Source organism: Desmodus rotundus, chromosome 2 (assembly GCF_022682495.2).
Source record: "Desmodus rotundus isolate HL8 chromosome 2, HLdesRot8A.1, whole genome shotgun sequence".
Lineage (NCBI taxonomy): Eukaryota > Metazoa > Chordata > Mammalia > Chiroptera > Phyllostomidae > Desmodus > Desmodus rotundus.
In genome coordinates this window covers 148,971,450-148,998,293 of record NC_071388.1, presented here as the reverse complement: position 1 = coordinate 148,998,293, position 26,844 = coordinate 148,971,450, and the positions used below count along the sequence as shown (strand labels likewise).

The window sequence follows — 26,844 nt, the reverse complement described above, 5'->3', positions numbered from 1 at the left end:
CAGTATTTTTGCTTTCCCCAGAGTCTTTTTTGCCAAACTTGACCTTCCTCCTATGTTCCTTCCCCTTTTATTTAGCATTTGCCATATATAAGATCACAGCATTCTTAGTTATGTTTTAATATTAAAAATTCCTTGTATGCCCCAAAAGTTTGTTCCCCTGGTGGCGGGAACGGCTCCTTGTATATTTGTCAAGGCTTTCTAAGGTGAAGGGCCTGCTGGAAACATGCTGTAAATATTTGTGGGTTGATTTCTTGGTCTGATCTCTTTCTTGACTATACTTGTTTCCTGTGTTTCATTCCCCTTCAACACGAGGTTTGTTTCTGACCTTTAGGGCTGTGGCATCTTTTCCTGCCAGGCATTTTCCTCCCTCAAACCCGGGCTCCAGTTCTAGCTGCGTAAGACGTCACTTCCTGTTGTATGTATCCCAGGAATCATTGATTGACAGACACACCCAGCTATTCAACACAAGTGGGACAGGCAGTAATCAAGTGGAAGAGTTAAGCCAAAACCACTAGAGTGAAAAATGGAATATCTTTCTATACTTTCAATATTTAGTCTTACAGAAACATTGAAAATCCTCAGGGCCAAAAACATAAAGGTTTACAAAATCTGTTTGGTATTGATTGCCTGATTTTAAAATTTACGTGTCTTGTATCTCATCTTTAAATGGTTACCACTTCCTCCATCAAATAAATAAATGTGCCCAGCAGAATTACTCAAGGTTGTGACAATTCAGAATACAAGGATGAATGACTCTACTTTTATATTATTATTTTTTATTCTCCAACAAATTTTTCTATTAGCAAAATGAATGTATGTAATTTCTACTTTGGTCCCTTCCCCAAGCCAACCACTGGTAGAAGAGTTAAAGCAGATTTTAGTAAATCTTCTTTTCCTGGGAGGCCATTTTAAAAAAAAAGCAGCAGGAAAAGCAAGTTAGAAAATTACTTACACAGTATCATCTTTCTGTGAGAGTATATGTATATGTATTTTTTTTCCTTTTCCCCTAACAAGTCTAAAATAAAATAACAAGAGGGGTTTGGGCTTTGAGCTCCATCAAATAGATAACAGGAGTCACTCCTTGGAAGCTTTAAAGGCATTCCTGCCTCCTCCTCCCCAGTACTGTTCACGGGTTCTGTTGGTGGGCTTCTAATTCCAAATGGGACAGCGTTGCCTCCCCAGAAAGTCAAGTAACTCCTTTCTGAATGGGGTCACCATCTGTCTAAGGAGTCTGCCCTCATCCCCTCGCTAGTTTGGAGCTGTGCAGATTCAACGTGGGAATTGCTTTGAATCTTTGGAACAATCTGTATTTGGTGACCAAAGTTTCTGCAGGTGTCAGTCAACACTCTTGGCCAAAGCAAAGCTGCTGCTTCTCATCTTTGCTGCTTTAGTAGGGCCCGTACTGGACTCTGCCCGGCAATTTCTCATCGACATAGTGAGAGTCATACTGTACCTACTCAGAAGGTTGTTATGAAGACTAAACTAATTAATGACCTAAGTCACTTAGAACAGGGCCTGGCATCAAATGAAAGCTGTGTAAATGTAAGCTGTTACTTTTATTATTCCCTGAATTAACTCACCAGGGCATGCATGGGCTTTCCAATGTTAATGCTGATCTGATCGCCACATACTCAGAAGTTCTGTTGTTTTTTTCTCACTTCGGTCCCAAACTCTCCTTGCTGCTGTTATTTGAATGGGCACAGAATCTCTCCGAATGTGTGAGTCCCTTCTTCCTCCTTCAGAGACAGTTTTTAAAGCAAACAAAACCAATCGAAAGCATGCACGAGCAGTAGTATCCCACCCTCTTTCAAACTTAAAATCTTTTTCTGTTTACATTATAAGTATGCACTTCTTACTGTTGTTTTCCACACACATAATGCTTTTTCAGTTTAATAATGTTCATAAAATATCCTAAAACTAACACAAACACTGCCAGTGACTCCATGGTGCCTTAAATGAATTCACCACTGGAATGACCAATATTAAAATAACCTATCAACCATTATCGCCATCTGTTGGTGGTGAGTGGAGCAGACGCCACTCTCCAGAGCCTTGGCTCCTAACTGGGAATGTTCACAATCTCCGTGTGTCTGTGTGTGCTCTATGCTCACATTGGACCAAATCCATCACGATTTGCACCAATATTTAACATTCAGATCCAGGACTTCAGGTGATTTTAATATTTCAACCTACTTTCCCATGTCTTCAAATTACAATAAGTATGCATTTCTTTTGTAATTAAGGTACATTAACAAAAAGGTAGAATTTAGGAGGAACTAAATGATGAGGTAGAGGATAAAATTAAGCTTTATTTACTAATTGCAAACTAAAATAGACTTAGATTTTGTGTTACAGAAGGTGAAAGAGGAGCTCTAAATGGAAGTGGGAGGAGATGACTTAAGCGATGGTGCAGACAAAGAAGTGTTGGTAGATGCCTAACAAAAGGTTTTGTCAGCCAGGTTCACTTGGGCCAGTAGGTTTAAATGTGAGTTTTTACTTGTTATTCTCTTCCTTTGGAATACTAGTTATTTTGTAGTCATATTTCTCAGTTATTTTTTATCCTTTTACTGTCCGAGCTTTCTCTGGAGTGGATTATCTACTCTTAGCAAAGACTGCTGGTATAGTCTAGGTAGTCAGGGCTGTGGTCTGAGCCTTGTTACTCTGAAGCTGGGTGAAAGCCCAAAGAGTCTGTATATTCCCATTTTTCCCCCAAAGTTCTCTTGGCATGCTTTCTTGGGCGTGCATCTTCTTGGTGTTCTGAGAGTGTGAATTCCTCCAGTCAGGAGGCCTGTCTCTTCCAATAATACATTGTATGTCCCTGGTACTTAATGTTTTTTGTTTTTCTGGTTTTATTTTATTTATTTATTTATTTATTTATTTATTTATCTCTTTATTGTTTACAAATCAGGCTGCCAAGAGGAACAAGGGGAAGTGAAAATCCGGTTGCTTCATGAATTTGTACCCAGGGGTCTGTTACTCTATGAGGCCCTGGTGATCAACGATCAGATCAGACTAAGTGTTAGCCGTTGTCAGGGCTTCTCCTCCCCTCCCCCACCCCTGCCCCACGTTATTCAATCTGACTGCGTTAAAACTGGTAGAGGGAAATGGTGACCTCTCAAAGTGCCATCTCTTTTCCATTCCTTGGGTACCATTGATAGACAGCTATCCTTTGTATTCTAGATCCCTTCTCATGGTGGAAACTCCTTGTTTGTACTCAGCTCCCACAGCATGGTGCTGCAGCACCCCTGAGGAGCCAGCTCAGTTAGAGTCAGAGTGATTTAAAGTGTCACATCCTCCAGGACTTTGTAGTTTAGTGAGAGCCCATGTGCTATGAGTGCTGTGCTATGATGGACAGCCCAGAAAAGCAGCTGTAAGGAGAGGGAGCCCTTCAGCACCCCTTGGTAACCCAGATAAGCACCTTTCTGGCCCACTAGATCGCAGGGAGGCCAGCGACCGTTCCACAGACAGAGTGAAAGCCATTTTCTGACTTTCTGGGAAGTCCTGGTCTTTCGGTCTTACCCCACAAATGCTGATGAAAACCACAATAAAAAGTAAAACGATAAATTGCAGAATGTCTCTTCTCCTGTACTCCCCATCCACGTTTATCCTTCTCTCAACACTGAACTACATGTTTATTTCTCATGTTTAAAACAAAAACAACTTGAAAAATAAATCTGTTCCATTTCCGTAATAGAAAAAAATCTTCCAGTTTGTTTCTCTCTTTTCATACTGTGATCGTATAAAGGAAACATTGTTTCTCACAATTATTTCATAGATAAATTTCAGTGAATTCTTAAATACAGTATGTTTTTGAGCTTGGAGGTTTTAGGCAAGATCTTGGGTTTAAAACATCTACGAGCTCTCTTTTTCCTGTTGGCAAAAATGGGACTAACAGCACCTACCTACCCCGTAAGATTGTTGTGAAGTTAATTGAAGATCATACATGCAAAGTGCCAGGCATAGTGAGTAAATGTAAGCCTCTTTCTGGTTTGCTATAAATTGGCCAACTAAGTGGTTGAGGAGATTAGGGATGATTTCATAGAAAGACAATGTAGTAAGAGGGTTTTCAGATTTAAGCAAGGGGGAAATGAGGGACATGTTTCAAGAGATGTTTAAGGTAAATGAATGCAGCAGACAGGGCTGGAAGGACCAGAGGCTGGTCCTGTTATGTGCTCTCTGTGTACATCTAGGCACAGGGAAGGGAAGGAGCAAATTTTAGACACACGTCAGAGAGTTACTGACTGACGGGATGCAGGAGTGGCTGGGTTGGTGGTGTTTCACAGACCTCACAGTTGGTGGAAAAGACTGAGTATGGCAGTGCTGTCGAGTGAAAAGAGACATGAAGGGGAGATAGGAAAAGAGGTGTTTGGGTTCTTCGGGATGGGATTTAGAAAATAGTGGGCATGAGGTGATACTGGACTGAGTATTTAAGTATCTTAATAAGATACTAGGATATGTAAGTTAAAAGAGGAAGCAGCAAAAATTAAAACTTTGATGGGATTTGGGGGGGAAAGGAAACCCAGGAGAAGAAATGGGCATCACCAACAAAGATGCATTAATTAAAACCAGGCCATTGGAAGAATTTCCTAGGATTAGGAAGGGTTGAGGACTGAGTGTTAAATGTGATGAAAGCACCTGGTTAAGGAGGGCGAGGTGGGAGCAGAATGGGCCAAGAACCACTGAAAGATGGGGTGAGACCCAGGGAGAGCGCAGAGGCAGAGAGAGGCGCTGGATGCCCAGATGTGGAGGTGAAGAACGATGTCAAATGTAGCAAAGAGATCAAAAACCTTGGTAGCTTCAGTGCCACGAGGGCCTTTTCTCTACTTCCCACGTCTCCCTTTCTCCATGTCTTCCTCTTTCCCATCATCGATGCGCAGAGCACAACCAGAAGGTAGAAGAAGGCCAGCCCCTGACCTTCTCTAAATTTCCTTTGTGTTCTGTTCGGTTTACAAAAAGACCATGAACTCTGTGACCTCAAGCAAAGTCTCTTAATCTCTGACTCTCAAAACCCTTATCCTAGTTGGAGTTACAGCAGCTTTCTAACTTCAGGAAAGGTACAAGGCAGGGATGCAATCTGAGTTTCAGCTAAAACTTGTGCAAATGATACAGTGCTGGTAAACATCAAGCATGTAAGTAATCTAGGTAGAATCATGTAAGTGGTTGCTTAAAGGTGGCCTTTAAATCATGTATTTTCCCTGGCTTGCAGATTTTTTTTTAATTATTTTTTTGTGTCAGCTCAGTGACCTGTGTTAATGCTGTTATAAATGCTCAGAATCTCTACAGGTAATTAAAGGTGTTTGTGCAGCGTTATGCCTCTTGGATGTAATTGTCATTTGAACCTTAAATTACCTTTACTCTCATGCCTACTTAATAATCATTTGATTACATGGTTACGCACAGTGAAGTGACTGAGGGAGAGAGGTGGCTCAAGCATTTGCTTCTTTTGGATAAATACCTTTCAGCTTTTTGAATGCATGAAACAGAAACCTACAGTACTCAAAATGGTTTAAAACGTGACACATACTTTTCATTGTCTAAAACTTTTAAGACTCTTTTAGTCCTCGAAATCAATCATAAGAAAGCATTAGAGGAAATGTGAAATTTTTAAGGTGTGTGTGTGTAAAATTTTGGAACATAAGTCTATAAATGAGGAAGCGAGTCTCAGATAAATGGTGGAAATTACGTGCATTTCTCAAAGTCCCAATAATTTTTAAGAATTATTTTTTAAAGGCTGTTTTTTCTCCGTTTCTGGAAGACAAATGTAGCAGTGCTTTGCACTGTGGTCTGGCCGCAGTGAGCAGGCGTAGGGCTAGGACACACACTGCAACATTACTGCCATATCACGTTCAGTAGCGACGGACGAGACAGACTTAATGCTCTGATTTTTTTCCTTCTCTCCCCCAACCTCCATTGTACAGTAAGGATTTGAACACATCATAAAATTAATGCTTAACTCCTTATTCGTTGGTGCCTATTCTTGATTGTCCATTTCTTACACACACATTAGTGAGTATACCATTATTACTGAGTTAAAAAAAGTGCGAATACGCATATTTATTAAGTTATTGAAATAGTAGGTATCAAAAGAGCTGTTTTAAATTAATCAAATGTATTAAACATATGTACACGCACCTTATTTTGACAAGCTAGAACTACACAGGCCTGGCTGCAAACCTAAATGAATAGATACAATGCAGGCATTTTTTCCCTCATGGCTAGTTTTAAAGGCTGCATGGATCATAGTGCTTTCCTTTAATAATTCTGTAGCCTTGCATTAGGTGTTGTAGTTGACCACAGACACAGTGCTACTAGAAGAAATTGTTTTCTGTAGAGCTCGCATTCCACTTTTTGTTGTCCCAAGATTGTCAGGTAAGTAGCTCACTCCTCAAATCTAAACATCAAACTATAAACCAGAGATTTCAGTGGGTGGGAGGTTTAGCCATTTCCTTTTTTAACTTCAGTTTTGAGTTTAGAAATCTCATTTCCTGTCCCATTAGTCAAGAACGTTTTGTACTTTAAAATTTGCAGATGTTTGAAAAGTATGCATGTTCTCTGGACATTAGTAAGGTTTCCTTGATTATAACTTATTTTTTTTCCATTTTGTCTTTTAGATATGGCAAGATAGTCTCCACGAAGGCGATTTTGGATAAGACAACAAACAAATGCAAAGGTGTGTGTCCTTGGCTGATGATTTGCTAAATCATAGCTTTAGAAAAATGATGGGAGTTTAAACCTGATCTCTGGTTTTAAAACTACCTCCATTTTATTAAAAACCAAATCTTATGTGTCACCCAGTTTCTGTCTTGCACAATGTCAGCATATTGCTGACGTTTGTCTCTGGTCGAGTTTTGGCTGGAAACCCAGCAGCAGCTCGCAGTTTGCCAGAATCCCAGATTTGACGCCAGTGGAGTTCACATGCAAAATACTGGTTGGCATTTAGCCCCTGCTCTTAAAAGGAGAGTAGAGTTAGAAAATAGCTTTTCTTTGCTCAGCCTGAGGAGATTAGAGCTGCTTACTGAAGCCCACTGGACTGTACTAAAGAACTGAAAAGATTACATATTGTGCAAATTGGCTCTATTAATTAGAATAGAGTAGTTTTAAGCAGTACTTAATTACATGTTTCAATACTCTGAATTGTTCTCTGCTGAATGCCTGTTGACAATATTGGCAGCAGGGAGGAGAGAAGCATTTTCACTGACCAAATTGTAATAAGGAGTGGAGGTCACACGCCCCTTTGAAATATGCTGCTGCATTAATTTGATGCACTGACCTTCAGTTTTCTGTGTAATTAGGATGAGCTCATCCAGCCTCATGAGCTGGGAGAAGAGGCGTCTCCAGTAGGCAGCCCTGATGCTCCGTGGTTCTGACTTTTAATGATCTAGCATCTTAACAATGGGCATGTGATTTCTAGGAAAGGGGAAGAATGGAGTCAGCTGACTTTGAGTCTAACTACTGACCCCAAGAGTTGAAATAAGGTTGACAGGAATAGGCAGAGAAGGCAAATCTCCTCGTTAATTAGACCCCCATTTTTCACGTAGTGGTGGCGGCTGTGGCTTAGCACACTCTGAAAAAGGCAAAGACCGTAAATGAACCCTACGCTAGGGCCTCGCCTTAGGAGCCAGCCATTTCCTTTCATCTGGACTTGAAGTGGTTCATTGTATTTCTCTCTTCTTCAAAGCTCCTAAATTTAAAGGAGCCGTTGTCGCAGATATCGAAAGCCATGTTTAATCAACATGGCCTGTTAAGGCGGTTTTGCCTTGGGACAGTGAATGAGCAGCTTTATGTAGAGAGGTACTCAATAAATATTTTAATGAATTAAACGAGAAAGAGTTAAATTCTAGACTGAAATGTTTATACTTAGTTGCCTAGATTAGTCGTATTGAACATATTTTTAAGTGATTTGGGAGAGCAGGGACAGAGAAGAAAATCTTGGGTGTTATAAAGAAAGATGGACTCTTGCAGGTAAAACAAGAAGCGGATCTCAAAAAATAGTTTCATACCAAGAGAGAAATCACAGTATACAAGTGGTTTTAGAGCCTTTTATAGCCTTACCCTACTTTTCCTTCCCATCCAAAAAAAAAAAAAAGAAAGAAAGAAGGTGGGGGTGGGGGAGAAAGGACGGAAAGGAGAGAGAGGGAAAGGAAGAAGAAAGGGAAAGAGAGGAAGAGAGAGAGACAAAACAGAGACAGAGAGAGGGGAAGAAAGGAAGGAGAGAGAGAGAGAAAGAGGAAGGAAGGGAGGAAGGGTGGGAGGAATCTTACAGTGTGTTAAAAGGCAGAACTGCCCTAGATGAGTGCGGGAGAGAACTCAGGAGCCTCCCTGGTTGAATTCTCCAGCACAGCCCTATGCTGAAGACTGCTATTGTACATTCTTCTCCAGTAAGAAACTATTCCTTAGAGATCAGAATTCCCCAAAATGCTCAACACAGTCTCAAAAAGGTATAACTAAAAAAATACTAATCTAACATAGTATCATAATACAAATCCGTAACAGCTGGAAAGGGTCCAAAGAGAAGTGGAGAGATTTGCGGGGATTGGCAATAAGGGTAGGAATAATTCAGAACTGATTTCACATACAGTGTGTACTGGAACCTTTGAGATAATGCCTTGTTGGGGAGGGGAAGATGATAGAAGCTTTCAGGGCTCTGTCTCACACAAGCCTTACGAACCGATGTCAACATATCTGGTGGGTTTGTTAGTCAGTGAGTGAGGAGAGAGAGTGGGTTTGTAATATCTTGGAAGCAAGAATATAAGAGCAAAATGTTTTGAACATTTTGCTCCTGAACAAAAATGTTTTAGAACAAATGAGAAGAAATAACATAACACGTAGTTCATAATGAAGACAGATAAGATGTTAACCATGTTATAGAAAACTTGAGAAGGCAGGTGGATGGGTGAATATAGATAATGCATTATTAGTATAGTGCATAAGAGTATTAGTATACATGAAAACTGCTTGTGTTATATACTAATTTTTTGAGATTGAACAGATCAAAGAATTCTATATATAGAAATTAGGGACCTTAGCAATCAGAGATCATTTTTTGCCACAAAACCTATTTTAGAGCCTCTACCCAAGAGAAAAAATTAAGCTGAAGGAAACAGGGCTCTGAATAACACGTACTTTAGTTAAAAAGCCATGATTCAGTTGTTCTGCATTGACGTTTTCATCAGTTTTTAGCGAACAGCAGGCATTCAGGTGTTGTGGGCACTGGTACAGTAGTTGCCCTTCATGCACGGGAGTCACGTTCCGAGACCCCTAGGTGGTTGCCTACAACTGCGGCTAGTACTGAACCCTGTGTGCACTCTGTTTCTCCCATTCATGCATATCTTTGCTATAGGTTAATTTATAAATTAGGCACAGTAAGGATTAACAGTCACTAATAATAAAGTGGAACATTTATGACAATGTTATAAGTCATGTGAATGTGATCTCTCTAATAATGTAATAACTGAGACGGCTAGGCAGTATATGCACCATGGACCCACTGGACAAAGGGATGATTCCGACCCTGGCAGGATGGGGCAAGACAGCATGAGATTTCATCGTGCTACTCTGAGCAGCTTGTGGTTTAAAACATATGAATTGTTTATTTCCAGAATTTTGCATTTAATGGTTTTGGGCCACAGTTGAACATGTATAACCGAAACCAAGGAAAACGAAACTGCAGGTAAAGGGGGACTACTATTTGAGTATATGCGGCATGTTCAGGAACTGCCCCCCCCCTCCAAAAAAAAAACTTGTAAAGTATTGATTGTAATACTGGTTGATTATTGGTGCTTACAAGTTGCATGTAAGACCAGAACACACACACACACACACACACACAAGTGAACTGAGTGAAGATAAGTCATACCAAAGGGAAAATAGGGATAAGAGCAGGAAATGGAAGGTTACTATAGAAACGGCCCTGTGTTTCCTAGACACCGATGCAGAGATAGAAAACATAGCTCTTCCCCTGATTCAGGTATCACCATGTGGAGGGAAGTCCAGGAAGCCCAAGCGCCATAACTCTTCCTGGTGCTGAGCCCTGAAAAGAACTCCTGGGAACACAGAGAGAGGGCACTGTTATTTAGTGAATCCCATCTTCCAAATATCTGTATATATATTTATGTAATGAAACCCATAGAACCTGTGTGTTTCAAAGATTTATGTACTTATGTTTAATTGAAAGTAATAGGAGAGAAAATGAAAGCACAAGATTGCATGTTTACCTGTTATATTTGTTTTCAGCAAATATTTATGAAACAATTGGAATGTGGTTAGAAAGGCCAAAAACGATGTGAACAATTGACTACAATGCAGCCATTATGGATTTTCCCTAATAAAAAAATAACAGATAGCCCTGGCCAGTGTGGCTCAGTTGGTTGGAGCGTTGTCCTGTTCACCAAAAGGTCATGGGTTCCATCTCCGGTCAGGGCACTTAGGGGAGGCAAGACAACCAGTTGATGTTTCTCTCTCTCTCTCTCTCTCTTGAAATCAATGAACATACTTTATTAAAAAGAAAAAGATAAAATAATACAGTGCCTGAGCAGGTAACTTCCAACTACAATAACATCAAAATTGAGATCTTCTGCTTACTGTAATTTTTGACAACAAAATTGGGGGGGAAACTTAAATGTCCACCAGCAAGAGTTAAATCATCTGTGTAGCCTAGTGCTCACTTACAACCTGCTAAAACTGCATCTGGTAATAAAATATGGATGAGAGGTAGACAGTGAGTGTGTGTGCGCCAGGGGGTGTCTCCGGAGAGGGTTGCAGTAACAGATGATTTCTAAAAACACCTAAAAATAGGTTTAACCTAATTTCTAACTTTGTGGTTGAGTGACATTCTCTTTCACCTGGGTCGACCTCTTTTTCTGTTCAACCTGGCTGTTTCTCTACTGCCTAAATTAAATTAAGCTGTATTTCAAACCAATTCCAAGTAATAGAAGGAAGCTGCCTCTTGTTTCAGCTTTAACACTCATGTCTCCTAAAACATTTATTTCTTTACTAGATTATCTACTTCATTTCATTACAGCTTATTTTGTTACCAGTCAGTATTTTGGGTACTACAGTTGCACACTGACCTTCAAACTGTTCTGAAGCCTTCTCTTTAGTCTTGTTGATATGCAAGGGGCTCCCCTCAGAAAAATGGAATTATCTTCTGGAGGGCGGGCCCCTTTTAGTACAGGCTTCCCCTGTTGGGTGAGTGTTCTAGGAACCCGTCTATATCAGTGTCCCAGCTGGTGGTGTTGTGAAAGGCTGCTTTTTTTGGTTTCATTTAATTTTTTTGAAGACTCTGTCAACATATTTGCCCATTTCATGATGGGTGATTTATAAGTACACCTACCCATGCCACACTGAGTGTTCAGTTTTTGACCCAAAACAGCATGACCCCCATGCACCACCATCCCTATTCACCCAATGTTGCCCTGAGTGACTTTTTTTGTTTCCCCTGGATGAAAAAAATCCTCAAAGGCAAACGTTTTGCCAATGTGGAAGAGGTGGAACAAAAAATGGCAGAAGCATGAAAAGGCATCAAAATCGACAAGGTCAAAAACTGTTTTGAGCAGTGGAAAAAATGTCTCAAGTGTATTGCATCAAATGAAGAGTACTTTGAAGGTGACTGAAGTTTAAACATGTAAGAATAGATACACAATTTTTAGAGAAAACAAAACTCCATGTTTTGAGGGGTCTTCTCTCATATATGTCTGTTTTGACACAAGTATCTTATACTCGAAATTACTGTATCTTCATACTATCTATAAATAAATGATAGGGCTAGCCCCTCTTCTATGCAACCTCCAAATAGTACTTTTCTTTTTCAAAACATTCGTAACATTTAAAATTAATGTAAGTCCTGGCTGGGTAGGCCAGTTGGTTAGAGTATTGTCCTCATACACCAAGATTGAAGGTCCATCCCGGTCAGGGCACATACAAGAATCAACCGATGAACTCATAAATAAGTGGAACAACAAATCCAAGTTTCACTGTCTCCCATCTCTCTCTCTCTCCAAAAAAAGATAAAATCTTTTTTAATAAATCAGTAAATAAAATTTTTTAATTAATAATAGGTTTGAGTTTCTAGAAAATCTCTGTTGGTATTTTTTCCTGGTACTCTGATCTTTTAAACACTATGCTAAATATAATTTAACCTTTTCTCAATCACTTAAGCGTTACCACAGTGAAAAATCATTAATGGCCCATTTTAACACGGTGGTGCTCAGATCCGTTAAGGAACTGTTGCTCTTAATCAGTGTAAGTCCTGTTTTTTTGTATAGTTTTCCTTTTTTACTGCTTGTTACGAGTTTTCACTGCTAGATACCATCCATGTGCTTATTTTGTAGCAGTCCTACCCTCAACCCAACCCCCCCCCTTTTTTAATTTCCTGGTTTTGGTATGTTGTGGCCAAAGAAAAGAGCTGACCAGCTTGTTAAAACTGTAAAGCTCTGGATAAATAAGCTTTGAACCAGAACCTTTCTTAGATTATTTGATTATTTGTTTGTTTTGTTATATTTTCGGTTTTAGGACATGAATTTTGGAAACAGCTGTTTAGCTTTGGGCATCTAGAGGCATGTTTTCCTCTCTTTGTTTTGAAGGGAGATCATGATGAGCTGTGTTGTAGGTAAATAAGTACTGCTATTTTTAATCAAGTACTGATATTTACATTATTTTATATTTTGTGTGGGTAATGGTTGAACTTAATTTATTTGAAAAATAAAGATTAGTCTACAAAACAAATATAGTTTTGTTTCTGTTATTTGTAAGCTCCAATAGGATGGCTTCATCTTTCTTACCAAATCATTAAAAATGCTATTTCTCAGAAATTGATTTTTCTTGTCTTTTAACCTTGGTTGGTAACTTAGATGTCATTTTTGTCAGTAAATACAAGACACCTGAGAAAAGGACTGGCAAGGGGCAAAGCTGGGTCTTTACTTTTAAGGGAAACGTACCAAGTGTGAGGGACCACAGGGTAGGACTGCAGGGCACGCCCTGAGGAGGATGCTGCTGCGTTGCTGCTCTGAAGGCTTGAAACCTGTCAGATCCGCAGGGTGTTCGATTTTTGTTGCCTGCATCAGGACCCAAATGGAGTCATTCTTTCCCTGTCTCCATAATCATAAAACAATGACTTCAAAACGAAATGTGTTTTGCATTTCAGGTTATGGTTTTGTGGACTTTGACAGTCCTGCAGCTGCTCAGAAAGCTGTGTCTGCCCTGAAGGCGAGTGGGGTTCAAGCTCAAATGGCAAAGGTGAGTTGAGAGCCAATAATCGCTTCTCTGGTCCCTGACTTAAGTTCTGAAGTCTGACACATTGCTTCTCCTATAGCCATTCACCTTTCTTCTCTCCATCCCACCTAGCCCTGGTTACTTCTGTACACCTTTCCCCTAACTCCACATCCTCAATAGTTGTTTTAATGCAGTATAAGCTGCTATTGCTGTTCTGACTCTGTATAGATGTCAGACATTTTTAGACATTGGTTATTTATGAGCTGTAAGTCCATTCTTCATCGAGATGAGGAATTTGTTAAGTGACATTTATGACCTAGTCTTTATCACCTAAATGTGAGCTTGGGTTATATCATACCTAGTGCCTGTAGTGCACTTATTACATACAGTCATATTATATACAGTCATATAGTTATGTCCCTTTTTCCATTTCTGGTCCTGAAATTGCTATGAAAAATATTTTCAAACCTGAAACTCAACAGTTTGATATTTTATGCATTCTTTTCAGAAGATCAATAGTTTTGTATTATCTGGCTTCTCGAAGTATAGAGGAAAGGAATTTTGTGCTGTCCTCTGTTACTTCTGAGTAGTAGCAGGCCATCGTTCCCCAAGGACTCACAGTTCCATCAGGAAAGAGGATTTATGCAAGTTCAAGGGCTCTGGTAAAGAGATGAGTTACATGCTAAGAACTTAAGGGTACTGAAGGGCATATATGCAGGTCCCAGGATAGAGCTTTACATTGACTAAAAGAAGCAACATAAATAAAGATTTTAGGAATTAATGAAAGGTATCACTTTTCTAAAACATTTAATATTTTTAAAGTTTGGATTTTACTTTGGATTTTTTGAACTCCAGAATAAGAAATTAAAATAAACAGAAACTATAAATATTAAGTACCATGGTTTTCAGATTATTTGTCTATAACATAGAGCAATGTTATTGACACTGTTGAAAAACGGTGACCATGAGAGGCTTCAGATTATTTCACTGTGACTGTGCAGTACCTGTATTGTATAATGGTTTATTGACTGTTTAATTTTTCCTCTACTCCATCTGATGTAACTCACACTGTGGGGCTCCTGCTTCCTCCTCTCGTGGATCAGATCCAGGGCAGGTCATGGCTTCTCTGGACACTCTCATTCTAGAAAGTCCCTTCGGTTGTTTCTCGCATTTCAGGCCTTTCTGATTAAGGTTTTTTTTTTTGGTAGAATGCTTCTTGATTTTTAATATATAAACTTCATGGGACATAATTATTTTCCAGTACATTTTGGTTGTTTCTGTATATATTTATACCAACCTCAATACGGTATTTTAAACAGTTGGTTGTATGAGGAAAGTCTCGAGCTACATCAGCGGCCCCCAACCACTTTGGCACCAGAAACTAGTTTCTTGAAAGACAGTTTTTCCATGGAAGGGGTGGGGATGGAACGCAGGCAGTAATTCAAGGTTTGGGGAGTGGGATGAAGCTTCCCTGTCTGGTCCACGCTCACCTCCTGCTCTGCAGCCCAGTTCCCAACAGGCCACAGTTGGGGACCCCTGTTACATTACAAGTACAATTTGTAAAGCGCCAAAATCATGGGTAGATGTTTTAAAACTGCTGAGTCAGCTAAGGGGTTGTGTGTCTTGGATGTTGGTTCTAAAAGAATTCAGTGTACAAAGCAATTGTCTGCTAACAACCACACTGATCACTTGCTAATCAGGAAGGATGTTTTAAAGGTTTCTCTCCCAACATAACCATTTATTACTTGTGTGTATACACACTCAGAGAGAGAAGTGTAACAAATGTATTTAGTTACATTTTAGGAAATTGGCAGTTGTAATTAATGTGTCATACATTATAATTTTTTCCTATTTGAAATGTAGAACAGACTTCTAGTTCACATTTTGATGCTGAATGTCTCATTTTCAAGAACACGTTACTGATGTTAAATGTGTGATGCTTATAATTTAAATGTCCAATCCATTGTATTTTGCAAAATTTTGAGTATCATATGATGGTAAAGCTTCTCACTTCCCCCAGAAAAGGTCTGCTCTAAGCAGTAAGCCTATAGTGGGATGGGGGTGTAGTTAGTTTCTTTCCTATTTCCCAAACTTGAGTTTTTCCCACTTTTCCATTAGCTCCTGAGCTGTGGTTTCATATATAGCAATGTGAATTTTCAACACCTTACATATCCTGGTTAATTCACTACAGGGAAGTGGAAGGCAATGGTCCCTTACCCCTCCGGGGCTGGAGCAGTGCTAAAGGATAGGGAAGCTTCCTGACCTGACAGTGATGTCAGCTGGTGTTGATTTCTCCAGCCAGACAGGGCACCTCTCCTGAGCATTCCACCCTCATAGAATGCTTTGGGAGTATGTCAGAGATCCCTTACCACCATCGTCACCCCAGTTGATCTTCTCTCTATGGTCCCCTGAAGCTAGAGAATACATGTCTTCAGCCTCCTACAGCTCCTCTCTATTGGGACATCCTTACCTTCAAGATAGCCTTCTTGCGAGGATCTACCTTAGGCCCAGGCCAACAACTCTACCTTGTGTGCCCATATCTGACCTACTTTTCTGCCAGCCATCCATATAACAGTAGTTACTTCCCAACGACATTTATTAGGGCCCTTCAATTAAAAGCCTTTTACCTTTTAACCTCCTCAGGTCTAAGTTAGACCTTAACCGATTGTATCCACGGTAACCCACAGAACACAGATGAAGCCTCTGAGTGGTCTCTTGAAGCCCCTCTTGCTTGACTGGTGGTGATAGGGAAGCAGCCCCTATGAGACTCAGACCATAGCTGTGTGTCTCTCCACAGCCATATTCATGCTCAGCCTCTTCAGTCTCTCAGAGACAGAGGGGAGGTGGGTGGCCAACCAAGCACCCCAAGCTGGTTCTCAGCCAGCTCCTATGCAGAGACGCCCTTTGGAGGGTGGCCTGGTTTCTCTCGGAATATGGGAGCACCCAACACCCATTGCTTTGTGTCCTCCACTGAAATGCAGCAAGAGGCCTATTTTAACAACCTGCTAAAAATGTAGAAGCCTTATTTAGGCTGGCCCCAAGTAGGACTTACCTAGGCATCTTTTCAGTGTCTGCTATTAAGTAGCATAGGTTATTAAATATACTCTGTTTTGAAGAAGTCTTTACAATGCCTTTAGTCGAAACTGGACTGGATATAGATTGGCAGTAGTATATGCCAGATTTCCCATGAGCTGGTGATAAGCACTGTTCAGAGACCTCCTTAGGAGGCTGAGTACTGTAAATAGGCTAGAAAAAAAGATCCTCTTGTACATCATCTCTAGGAAAGAACAGGACACGGGTCCAGAGACGCTGGCACCGTGCCAACATTCTGCACCTTATGAATTTCTTCTGGTCTTCGTAGAATGACTAAGTTTCCTGGATCTGATTGTTTTGTGGGGGTTTTTTTTGGTGTTACATCATTAAAGTTACAAAAGGTATTTTAAATGCTAGAGTCTATTGTTTTATACCATAGAACCATGGATTTGAGTATCTGGAGTTGACATAGGCTCTGCATGTTGCCTGAGTTAAAGTCCACCTGACACACACCATTTTGGAGACAATTTCTAAAAGAAGTTTAGATTTGGCCCCTCTGTTTGGGTAATAAGGGACATCTGTCCACTTTCCTCTAGTGAATTAATCAGGATACAAAAGGTTTTGAAAATTCACATTGCCATGTATTAAACACTTTCTTACATAATCAGAAAAAAATTAAGGTGTGTTCTATTGGAGGAGTCTAGAGGTTAAGGGAGAACATGTTGTGTGAGACATTGGCTACTTGGGTTGAAAAGGACTCTACACACATTCAGAACTGAATTGCCAAACTGCCAGTAAAGAGCATTAGACAACAGTGGTTGTTTTTCATTCATGTTTTAGTTTCCACTTACTTGGTACCTGGCATATAGTAGCTATTAAATATTCTGTTATGTTAATGATCAAAAAAGCCAATTAAGTGGCAGATACTGAAAATTAAGAATGGGACATTTAAAAATATTCATTGAGCCCTGGCTGGTGTGGCTTGGTGGATTGAGTGCTGGCCCGTGAACCAAAGGGTCACTGGTTCAATTCCTAGTCAGGGCATGTGCCTGGGTTGTGGGCCAGGTCCTCAGTGGGGGACGCGTGAGAGGCAACCACACATTGGTGTTTCTCTCCCTCTCTTTCTCCCTCCCTTCCCCTTTCTCTAAAGAAAATAAATAAATCTTTAAAAATAAATAAATAAAAATAAAAATATTCATTGAGCTCTGTCCAATGAGTACCTGATGAAACTTAGCAAAGGTTTTCTTTCCAAGGTCTCAAGGCCAATGCTGTTTATGATACACTCTGCATTTGTCTCAAATGTATGCATTTTTAAAATAAAAGACTCGGAATCTATGAAAACAGAAGAAAAACTCAGATAATAAGCTAAAAAGTTGTAAAACTCAAATCAGCCTCAGTGACATCTGTTAATAGAGAGACTTGTGTAAGCCTTTCAGCAGAGCCTTTTGGGCCTGCCAGGGGTCAGCAGATCATCCTATGTTATTTAGCTGGTGGTAAGCTTGCACCGCCGCCGCCCCCCCCCCCCCCACACCAGTGAATAGGCAGTTAAAGGAGCAAGAATTGAATTCCCCTTCCTCACAGAGGCCTACCAGGCTTCAGGCAGTTGCATTCATAAGCCAGTTAGCAGTGAGATCTGCGGGTTGGTGAACCTATTCAGTACAAGAGAAAACAGATGTCTGGTCTTCCTGCCAAGCCCCTTTCTTGCATTTTAGGAACCATTCCACACGCACAGGGAGGTTTTGTTAATTTCTTTCAGATGATGACTGAGTGCTGTACACCACGCGGGACCTCCAAGTCCTGCTTTTCTACTCAAGTGAACATTAGTAGCCATTTATCCCTCTCACGGCCAATATGGAATCCAGTTTTCTACTTGTTAGAGAAGCCATTGAAGCCTTTCCATGGATATAAAGAGGCCTGTTGGCCCCATTTTTATGTTTTGCCACCCATAATTTACGGAAGAACTGTTTTTTCAGATGTAGCATTGTATGTAATAAACAGTTATGCTTGTCACTGATTTTAAGGAAACTAAATTACCTTCATTCAAGAACCCCCCCCCCCACACACTTACTACAAGTATAATGGATTTCGTTCACTGTGAATGGATGGTAATTAGTATGCATGGACACTTTGAGGGTTACTATTTCTGTGGCCAATGCTGCCAGCTTGGAGTTTCCTTTTCTTTCTTTTTTTTTTTAATTATCACAACTGTGTGGACAGCGTTTGCAGAATAAGTTGACCATTTGAAAAGAAAAATAAATGACATTAGTTCTAAGGGTCATTCCAGATGAAGAAACCTAATTGAGTTGTTGCCGTTGAAAACAGATGCATTAAAATCATAGGAAATATTTACTTGTATTTAGTCTGCTCTGTGTCACTATTTATCAAAGACTGGGTTAAGAGCTCAATTTCTTTCTGGATTCTAGCCTGCAATATTTATGATACATGTTTCGTTTGTGACAATTTTTATGCTATATCTTTGCCCAAGTAGTGTTTAAATCTCTTCCGTTATGGGGTTCCCAGCTTTATCCTGAATCTGACTTTAAGCATGATTCAGAAATCTTTCCAATTAGATAGGTTTGATCGTATTACTTTGTGCCTCCAAAAGCTCCGCATTGTTCAGGGTGTGGTTTTCTCACTGCAGTTTCTCCTTCCTCCTACTCCCCCCTCACCCACCAGAGTACATGAGATCACAGGGAGGCGTGGCTTACCTCTCTGGAGTGTGAGCATTACTTGAAAGTATTAGGACAGAAATAGTGTTTCTATATTGAAACAAACTTAAATGGTTGAGTGGCACATTGCAAAATTTACACACACACACACACACACACACACCCCACACCCTTTAATTTCCTCTTTTTTTTCCCCCATAAAGCACAAGGCTTCAAGGAAACATTGCCGTTCTTGCAGAGCTGCTTTGGCCTTTGCCTACAGACTCTTCTGTATCCGTAGTCGTTCTCCCTGCTGTTAGCATTGCTTAAGTGGAAAAGCTGGAGGAGCAACGACTGACGAAATAAAATCATACTCCTTAGGTAGCCTTTCACAATCTGGTTTCAGCCTCGTGGCTTTGCTTGTTTCTCAAATTTCAACACTATCAACACTTTCAACATTATCATGCCTTCTAAAAAGTCTTCCCTAATCTTCCTAAGACAAGTCCCCCTCAGTCCTCCCACTGTCCTTTGTACAGGTCTGTGTCATAGCGTTCGTGAAATGTGTTTTTATCTCCCGACTTAACTGCTGGAAGACAGGGCTGGGGTCGTGGTGGACGGTGAGTCTGGGGGCATGAGAGGCACTGCCAGCGTCAGTCAGCCGTGGTGGGCTGCAACGCCCTCAGTACCCACCTCCAGACAGAGAGGACCCCATCTGTGTTGGCCCGGTAAGGACCAGACTTCCACAGGAACAGATGGAGTCTTTTGCACTGCAGGGAAGTTTGGGGATTTGGGAGGTTACAGCCAACAGGAAATGGAGCTGGTGATTAATCGGGTGAAGTTGGTGGAGATAGTGAGGGAAGTAGAAACAGTATCTTACCTCTCATCCCGTCCATCTCAGGAGAATTTGAAAACTTTAATACATTCTTTAATTAACCATCTTTAATACTTTAAGACCATTTAGCTGTTCCCGATATCTTGAAATATTTTATCTATTATTGTCATGCATTCATTAAACAAATCACGTTTGATTTTTATACTTAAAGATACACATTTTAAGTAATTGGTGTTAGGAGATTTTGCTCAGCATACCACACTGAATTTATCTGATTTCCACTACAAGCAAAGATGTTTGCCATTTTGTTTAGTCTGTGGAAGGATTAATGAGGGTGACTATTCAACTTGCTATTGAATATTTGGAGATTTTTAAATATTTTCTTGGACCCAGCCACACGGACACACCCCGAGAGTCTGGGGCCCCCGGGCTGGGAGCCCGCCCTGTACCTTCAGAACCGGCCCGGTTCTGTGCTGTTGTCTGGTCAACGCCAGGCAGTCCCAGGGGCAGTACTTTCTGCTCATCGTTCCTCAGTCTGTGATAACTTTAGTTCTTGGGAATGCCAGGGTCTTTTTCATGTTCTAGGATACCAGATTGTTATTTTAAATCTTACCAGAAAAATCAATGTTTACTTTCACATGAGGGGATTATAAAAGGAAAAGATTCACTTCCGGTCTCATTAGTGCTAGAACATGTTTGAAAGTAGACTTTGTGCAAATTCAAATGTGCATATGCTTCACATATATTTTTAAAGCACTGTGTGCATTTTGGAAATCTAAAACATAATGAGTGGGCTATTTTGTTGCCTAAAGCTAAAACATCAGTTAATGACCTTACTAATAGTGCTTGTTAAAGAAATAGTATAAGCTTGCATAGTTTAATATGTAAAGGTACAGTTGGTTAATAAGATCAAAGGAAAGCCTGATTTAAAATTAAAATTGCGGCTATCCTAATTTCACAATTCCAGAGGTGAATTTTGACTTGGTCAGAAAATATTCCAGTAATCATATAGGTTGTTTCCCCTGATGATTTGAACACCATACTCTTCATAAATATACCTGTTACTGGTTCTCAGAAACTTCTACTAGTATATCTTTGGTTTTAGCTGATTCTACCTCAGCAAAGGAAAGATGAGAAGGAAATGACCTAGTTATTGCTTCTTGAATTTTCATATGCAAATGAATCACCTGGGAACCTTGTGAAAATGCAGCTTTTGATTCTGTAGGTCTGGGATAGGAACTGAGATTTGGAATTTCTAATATGCAAGCAGATAATTCCGTCACTGCCAGCCCCTGGGTCACTCTTAAGTAGCAAGGACGTAGCAAAACTCCCCTCCCCCATCTGCTCTAGAGTTGATCATTTTGTATGACTTTGAGCTTCCTTGGTTTTTGTTAACTTAGGAGCTCTTCTTTCCCCAACTCAGAAGTAGTAAGGACTCTGCCATACAGCAGAGGGGATTTGGGGCAGAGCCCCACTGGGCTTCAGATGACTTGGTCCAGAATCCCACGTCTCGAGATTGAATTATTAGCAGTAACAGCCTTCCTACACGATAGTGTTCCTTCAGTGGACTCCTAAAAATAGTAGTAGAGAAGAGGTGGGTTATTTTAGGAAGACTGCAGGCAGCTGGGAGTTGTGGTCCCATGGGGGATCCTCTCCAGCTCGGCAGTCCCTGCCTGCAGCTCCACTCCCAGGTCTGCTGAGAAAGGCTCATTCGATTGTGTCTGACCTGCCCAAGCTTCCGGTCCTATTTTCAAGAGTCCAAGGTGACTTGTGTGTTCTGTAGTTGCAGGATCTTCCTAGTGATACTTTTAAAGACTGAGAAAAGAGAGTGGCTAAATAAAAGTAGGTGTCAACATATCTCACCTTCTGTTGGAAATCAATGGGCAATTCTCTGTTCTGTTTCAGCAACAAGAACAAGACCCTACCAACCTGTATATTTCTAATTTGCCACTGTCCATGGATGAGCAAGAACTCGAAAATATGTTGAAACCATTTGGACAGGTTATTTCTACAAGGATACTACGTGATTCCAGTGGAACAAGTCGCGGTGTTGGCTTTGCTAGGTAAGCGCACTTTCCTACCTTTATTGTGCTACCAACAATAACTGCAAAATTTCCTGGAACATAAATATTGAGGAAGAAGAGATTTTAAGCTATAATTATGGGAGCTGGTTGCACCATGAACTTAAAATATGTGTAAATATTGGTGTGCATTTTCCCAAATCTTTTGAAAGCCCACTAGTATTGTTGAACCTGAGGTCACTGCCATTTGATGGCTCCAGGCAAGGAAATATTACATGAGCAGTAGTTCTGAAAGTATGTCCCCTTAATATTTTATTAATTCGATCAGGATGCCTGTAACAGCTTCACAATAACAATTGCCGACTCCTGAATTTTATACAGATACGGTACAGTTTTTCTCATTAGATGGAAGTTGGATTCATCATCAATAAAGTCAGTGAATCACATTTTTAAATAAAGCATTTCAGACTTTAAGAAAAGTAAGACAGTGATGTGACACTTGTCTAACCACCAGTTGTTACACCAATAGTAACGTTTTACTGTTTTGCTTCAGCTTATTTTCTTAAGAAGTAAAATGTTACAAATAGATCTAAGCTGCTGTCACCTGTTCATCTTACTATTGTCCCTTCCTCCCTAGAAAGGGTGCCAATGTAGTGGTTAATTTGGTTTCTAAAGGAAAAATCTGGATTAGAAGGAGCTTTGTTTTGTTACATAGTTTTTATCTGAAAGATTATTTTATGTGGCGCTTTAGGAATCTGTTAATACTGTGCAGTAACAGGTAACGTGTACATGTCTTAAAGTATTGATTTTGATTTTTGGAGGAAAAGTTGCTGAAATTTTACTTTTATGTGCATTATCCTATTTGATGTTACAGTCAAGCATATCACATGTATAATTATTTGATCCTAAATAATTACTATTTTCCTATAATTATTTTATCCTATTTGATCAACGTACTACCTCAGACTATGAGACAACAAGACAAGTGCTGTGTACTCTTTTACATATATGAAAATTAAGGGAAAGAAAGGACTTTTTTCATTGTTAGTGGGCTGCCAAGTAATGAGGCAAGGTCTTGTGGCTTGTAGTCCATTGCCCTTTCTGTCGGGCCGGATAATTTTATGATACAACTAAGAAGGTGCACAGTTGAAAGTCTCCAAGGCTAGCATCTCCTGTGTGCACTTGATTGTTTAAAAGGGTCCAAGTGAAACAAGGAAGCGCCCAGGGCCATCTAACACTTGTCCCTCTGTGGGTGTCTGAAAGCAGATCAGGTAGTTTGCTTTCTGTATCCAGAGATGGATTCCAGTTAAATTCAATTTTTTTAAAACTATTATTATCTATTAACACCTGTGTGTAACTCTGGGTAGTCCAGGAATGTAGCTCATTTTGAATAGGTAATTCAGTGTTTCTTCCATTAAGGAAAAATAAGTCAAAATAATTTAATTCCCCTGAAATGTTTCTCAAATGTTTTTAGCCCCCTGCAGATGATGTAGAATAAGTTGTGAAGTGAGGCTCCATCCTTTAATTTACTCCTCCAAAGCCAAGATTAAAAGGAAGGTACATAATTGACTTAAGTTTAGTGTTAAACTTGAAGCAAATGTAAAAACCATATAAGGTATGACATCCTGTGATTGACATTAGTTCTTACCACAGCTTTTGAGTCTTTCATTTTTGTGACTGTGTGAAAGGAAAGAACATCTTTCAAATATTCTAGCAAACAATAAATACACTGGCGTTTTAAGCCATTTTTTGTGTTTAATGCAGTATCATGGCTAACAAAGCTATTGTGTATTGATTGTCAGCTTTCCAACAAGTAGATAAAAACTATACATGTGATATGCTTGGCCTTAAACATTCCAGATGTAGATTAGTTCTTCTGTGGTTCAGAATGTAGTCTTTAACATTTATTTTACTGTGGACAGATGCCAGCAACAGTTAGATAAGGGACAGGGTAAGCCCACTTTTTCTTACTCACTGTCTTGCCAGGCTTCATTTGTACTCACTGAACCTGTAAGAATGTACTCACATGCCCAGGGCAAAATGGAAACTAAGAGATCTCTAAATATTTGTGTGTATGCTTTTTTTTATAAATGCAGAATGGAATCAACAGAAAAGTGTGAAGCCGTTATTGGTCATTTTAATGGGAAATTCATTAAGACACCACCTGGAGTTTCTGGTATGCTGTTTGTCTAAAATTTTATCAGTAGTCTTTTTTATAGAATATGTGTATAATTTTAGTACATGAGGACTCATCAAAGAACAACAAAAAATCTTCATTTAGCTCTTTAAAGTTTATTTCTTTGGATCTGCAGATAGGATTTAATAATTCCCCTCTGTCCAGATATTGGGTGTTTAAATGTGAATGGAAACTGACCCACTGGTAAGGATCTGACTTGGAAAGTCCTAGGAAGCTTCTCTTCCTTTGCTATTTAAGCTGTTCTCTAGTCCACTTACCACCACCCTCAACAAATCTGTCATTCAGTCACATGTTTGAGGACTGTGTTACTTTCCAACCCAGCCCCTCCCTTGGTTGCCATCCCCCCCCTTCCAGTGTCTGGGCCTCAACTCCTATGGCCACTCTGTCCACTTCCTGCCATTGCTCTGCCTTGTGTTGTCACGACCAGTAACACCGCTTCTCTGTAGCTTTTCATTCCGACATCACACTCAATAACTCCCACTCAACCTGATCTGAAATACAAAGGGATTCTTCCATTTTCACATTTTATTGCTCCTTCTTTCCCATCCCATCTGGTGTGTGTGTGTGTGTGTGTCTCTGTCTCTCTTGATAGGTAGGTAGGTAGGTAGGTAGGTAGGTAGGTAGATAGATATAGATCTAGTACACACACACCCCTGTATTTTTTTTAATTGATTTTAGAGAGGAGGGGAAGAGAGGGAGAGAGAGAGACAGAGACAGATATCAATTTGTTATTCCACTTATCAATGCATTCTTGTTTGTGCCCCTCACCAGAGATTGGGTACACAACCTTAGTATATTGGGATGATGCTCTAACCAGCTCAGCTACCCGGCCAGGGCTTTGCTCTCCATTTTTAAATGCTAAACCATTTCTTTAGCAGCATCCTCAGTTTCCTTGTACTCCATCCCTTAGTCACACAGGCTTGGCAGAATGCTGAATGTGGATTAATCCCACAGCAGTTCACCTTTACTGCTCCTGTTACATCCAGGCAGGGAAAGGCTGTCTCAGCTTGACCAGACCCTCAGCATCACTGGTCCTCAACAGCTTCCTCACCCTGCCCTAGAAGCAGTTCTCAATTTTCACCATCCTGCTCAGTCCCTTCCCTACCCCCACCCTCCACTCTAAGCGGATAACTTCCTATTTGATGAGTAAAATTGAAATCACCGAGTGGAAACACCATCATCAACTTCCTGCTTCCTCCCAACAAGGAGAACCTCCCCCCTAAAGCCTCAAGGACTAGGGGTTCAAAGGTGTGGCCTTGGTCCTGTGCTGTGAGGGCCTTGCTCTGCCAGTTATCCCCTCCCTCTAATTTCAGTTTGTCTTCTGCTTTTTTTTTTCCAACAAAACCAAAAACCTTTATTTTTAATTAGTAACAGATCTCTGGCAAACTAATTAGTGGAAAAATGGAAGAAAATGCATAAATACTGCTAGGAACAAAAACTGTGATCATAACTACAATAGACATTTTTTAAAGCACAAAACTGTGAACTTCTATGCAAATATACTTTAATAATTTCCTAGAAAAATCTGTCCATTTGTATTTGAGATTGTTCAGGTCTCTGCTCTTGAAACTAAGTTAAACAAAGCACTTTCTAGCCCCTTCTCACATAAACCTTATAGAATTGTAGTCCACCTCCTCACTCGTCATTCATACCTCAACTTTGTGGAATCTGACTCCCCCCATAGTGTACAGCTGGAATTCCTTGAGGTCAGCTTACTGTCCTGGTCTGCTAGGGCTGCCGTGACAAATGCCACAGACCGGTTGGCGTAAGCAGTAGAAATGCCTGGTCTCAGAGCTCCGGAGGCTAGATCTAAGATCAGGGTGCCAGCGGGGCTGCTCCTTCTGAGGGCCGTGAGGGGAGACCTGTTCCAACCTTGCTCCTCGGCTTGTAGTTGGCTGTCTTCTCCCTCTGTCTCTCACACCATTCTCTCTCCATGCCTGTCTGTTTCTGTGTCCACATGTCACTTTTTTATAAGGACACCAGTCATTGGATTCGGGCCCAACCTAGTGACCTAATTTTACTGTAAAGACTTTGTCTAAATAAGGTCGCATTCTGAGGCACTGAGTTAGGACTCCAACTTTTGTGCACATACCCAAAGGGAACAAGATTGAACAATGAACACTTACTTCCTGGTGATTAAATCTGGAGGCTTTCCTGTCTTTTCCGCCTGCTGCGTTTGCTACTGCTGGTCCCTCACTCATCCTTAAAATGTGTCCTCCTCTGACTGATGTCTTACCTGTCTCTAGTTTCTTCCCATTTTGTGTTAATTCCTGTCTTCCATGACCTTGTTTTCTTCCATCTACTCCTTAATTATTAGTGTCTCCCTGAATTCCATTTTTGGCTCATTAGTCTGCTAGATTTCATCCTCTCTCAAGGTTCCAACTCCTACTCACATCAGGTGACTCTGAAACATTCATCTTTCATCCCGGCTTTCCCCGAGTTTCTGACTGCCTGGCCTCGGTCACCTTGTGTTCGCCTACTTCAGAATTGTCCCCCTTCCCATCTGATCCTGCTCCGCTTCCTGTTTTCCTTTCCTATGTGAGTGTAACCAGCGTCCACCTAGGCACCCAAAGCAGAAACCCAGGACTGAATTTCCTGGGCTCCCCCAACCCCTCCATTTATTGTCTCTCACAGACCAAGTCTTTCATGTCCTTGCATTTTCTCCCTGATTATTGCCAGAATATACCGTCTCCCCTCCATCCCACCTACCACCATCCAGTTGAATCCCTTGTCTCTCACCTGGGCCATCCCAGTGGCCTCCTGATTGTCTGCACTATCTCTCGCCCTTCCTCTCTCAGATGGTGTCCCTGACTGCAGCCAGAGAGACTTAGGTAAAATATCATAGGCCCTTGCATCACTTTACTACTGAAAGTCCCGCCCCTGCTCCCCACACTTAACCCCTGA

At 40.6% G+C, this 26,844-nt stretch overlaps 1 protein-coding gene across 8 annotated transcripts in view; it reads left to right on the top strand.

Annotated features, from left to right (window-relative positions):
• Positions 1–26,844, top strand: part of RBMS1 (RNA binding motif single stranded interacting protein 1) — a 206,322-nt gene that overhangs the window by 155,892 nt on the left and 23,586 nt on the right. For all 8 annotated transcript variants that reach the window (XM_045187468.3, XM_024579881.4, XM_045187469.3 and 5 more), the window contains exons 3-6: positions 6,612–6,670; positions 13,142–13,233; positions 21,628–21,785; positions 23,840–23,919. In XM_045187468.3, the coding sequence (XP_045043403.1) occupies positions 6,612–6,670; positions 13,142–13,233; positions 21,628–21,785; positions 23,840–23,919 (389 nt within the window). The remainder of the gene's footprint in view (positions 1–6,611; positions 6,671–13,141; positions 13,234–21,627; positions 21,786–23,839; positions 23,920–26,844) is intronic.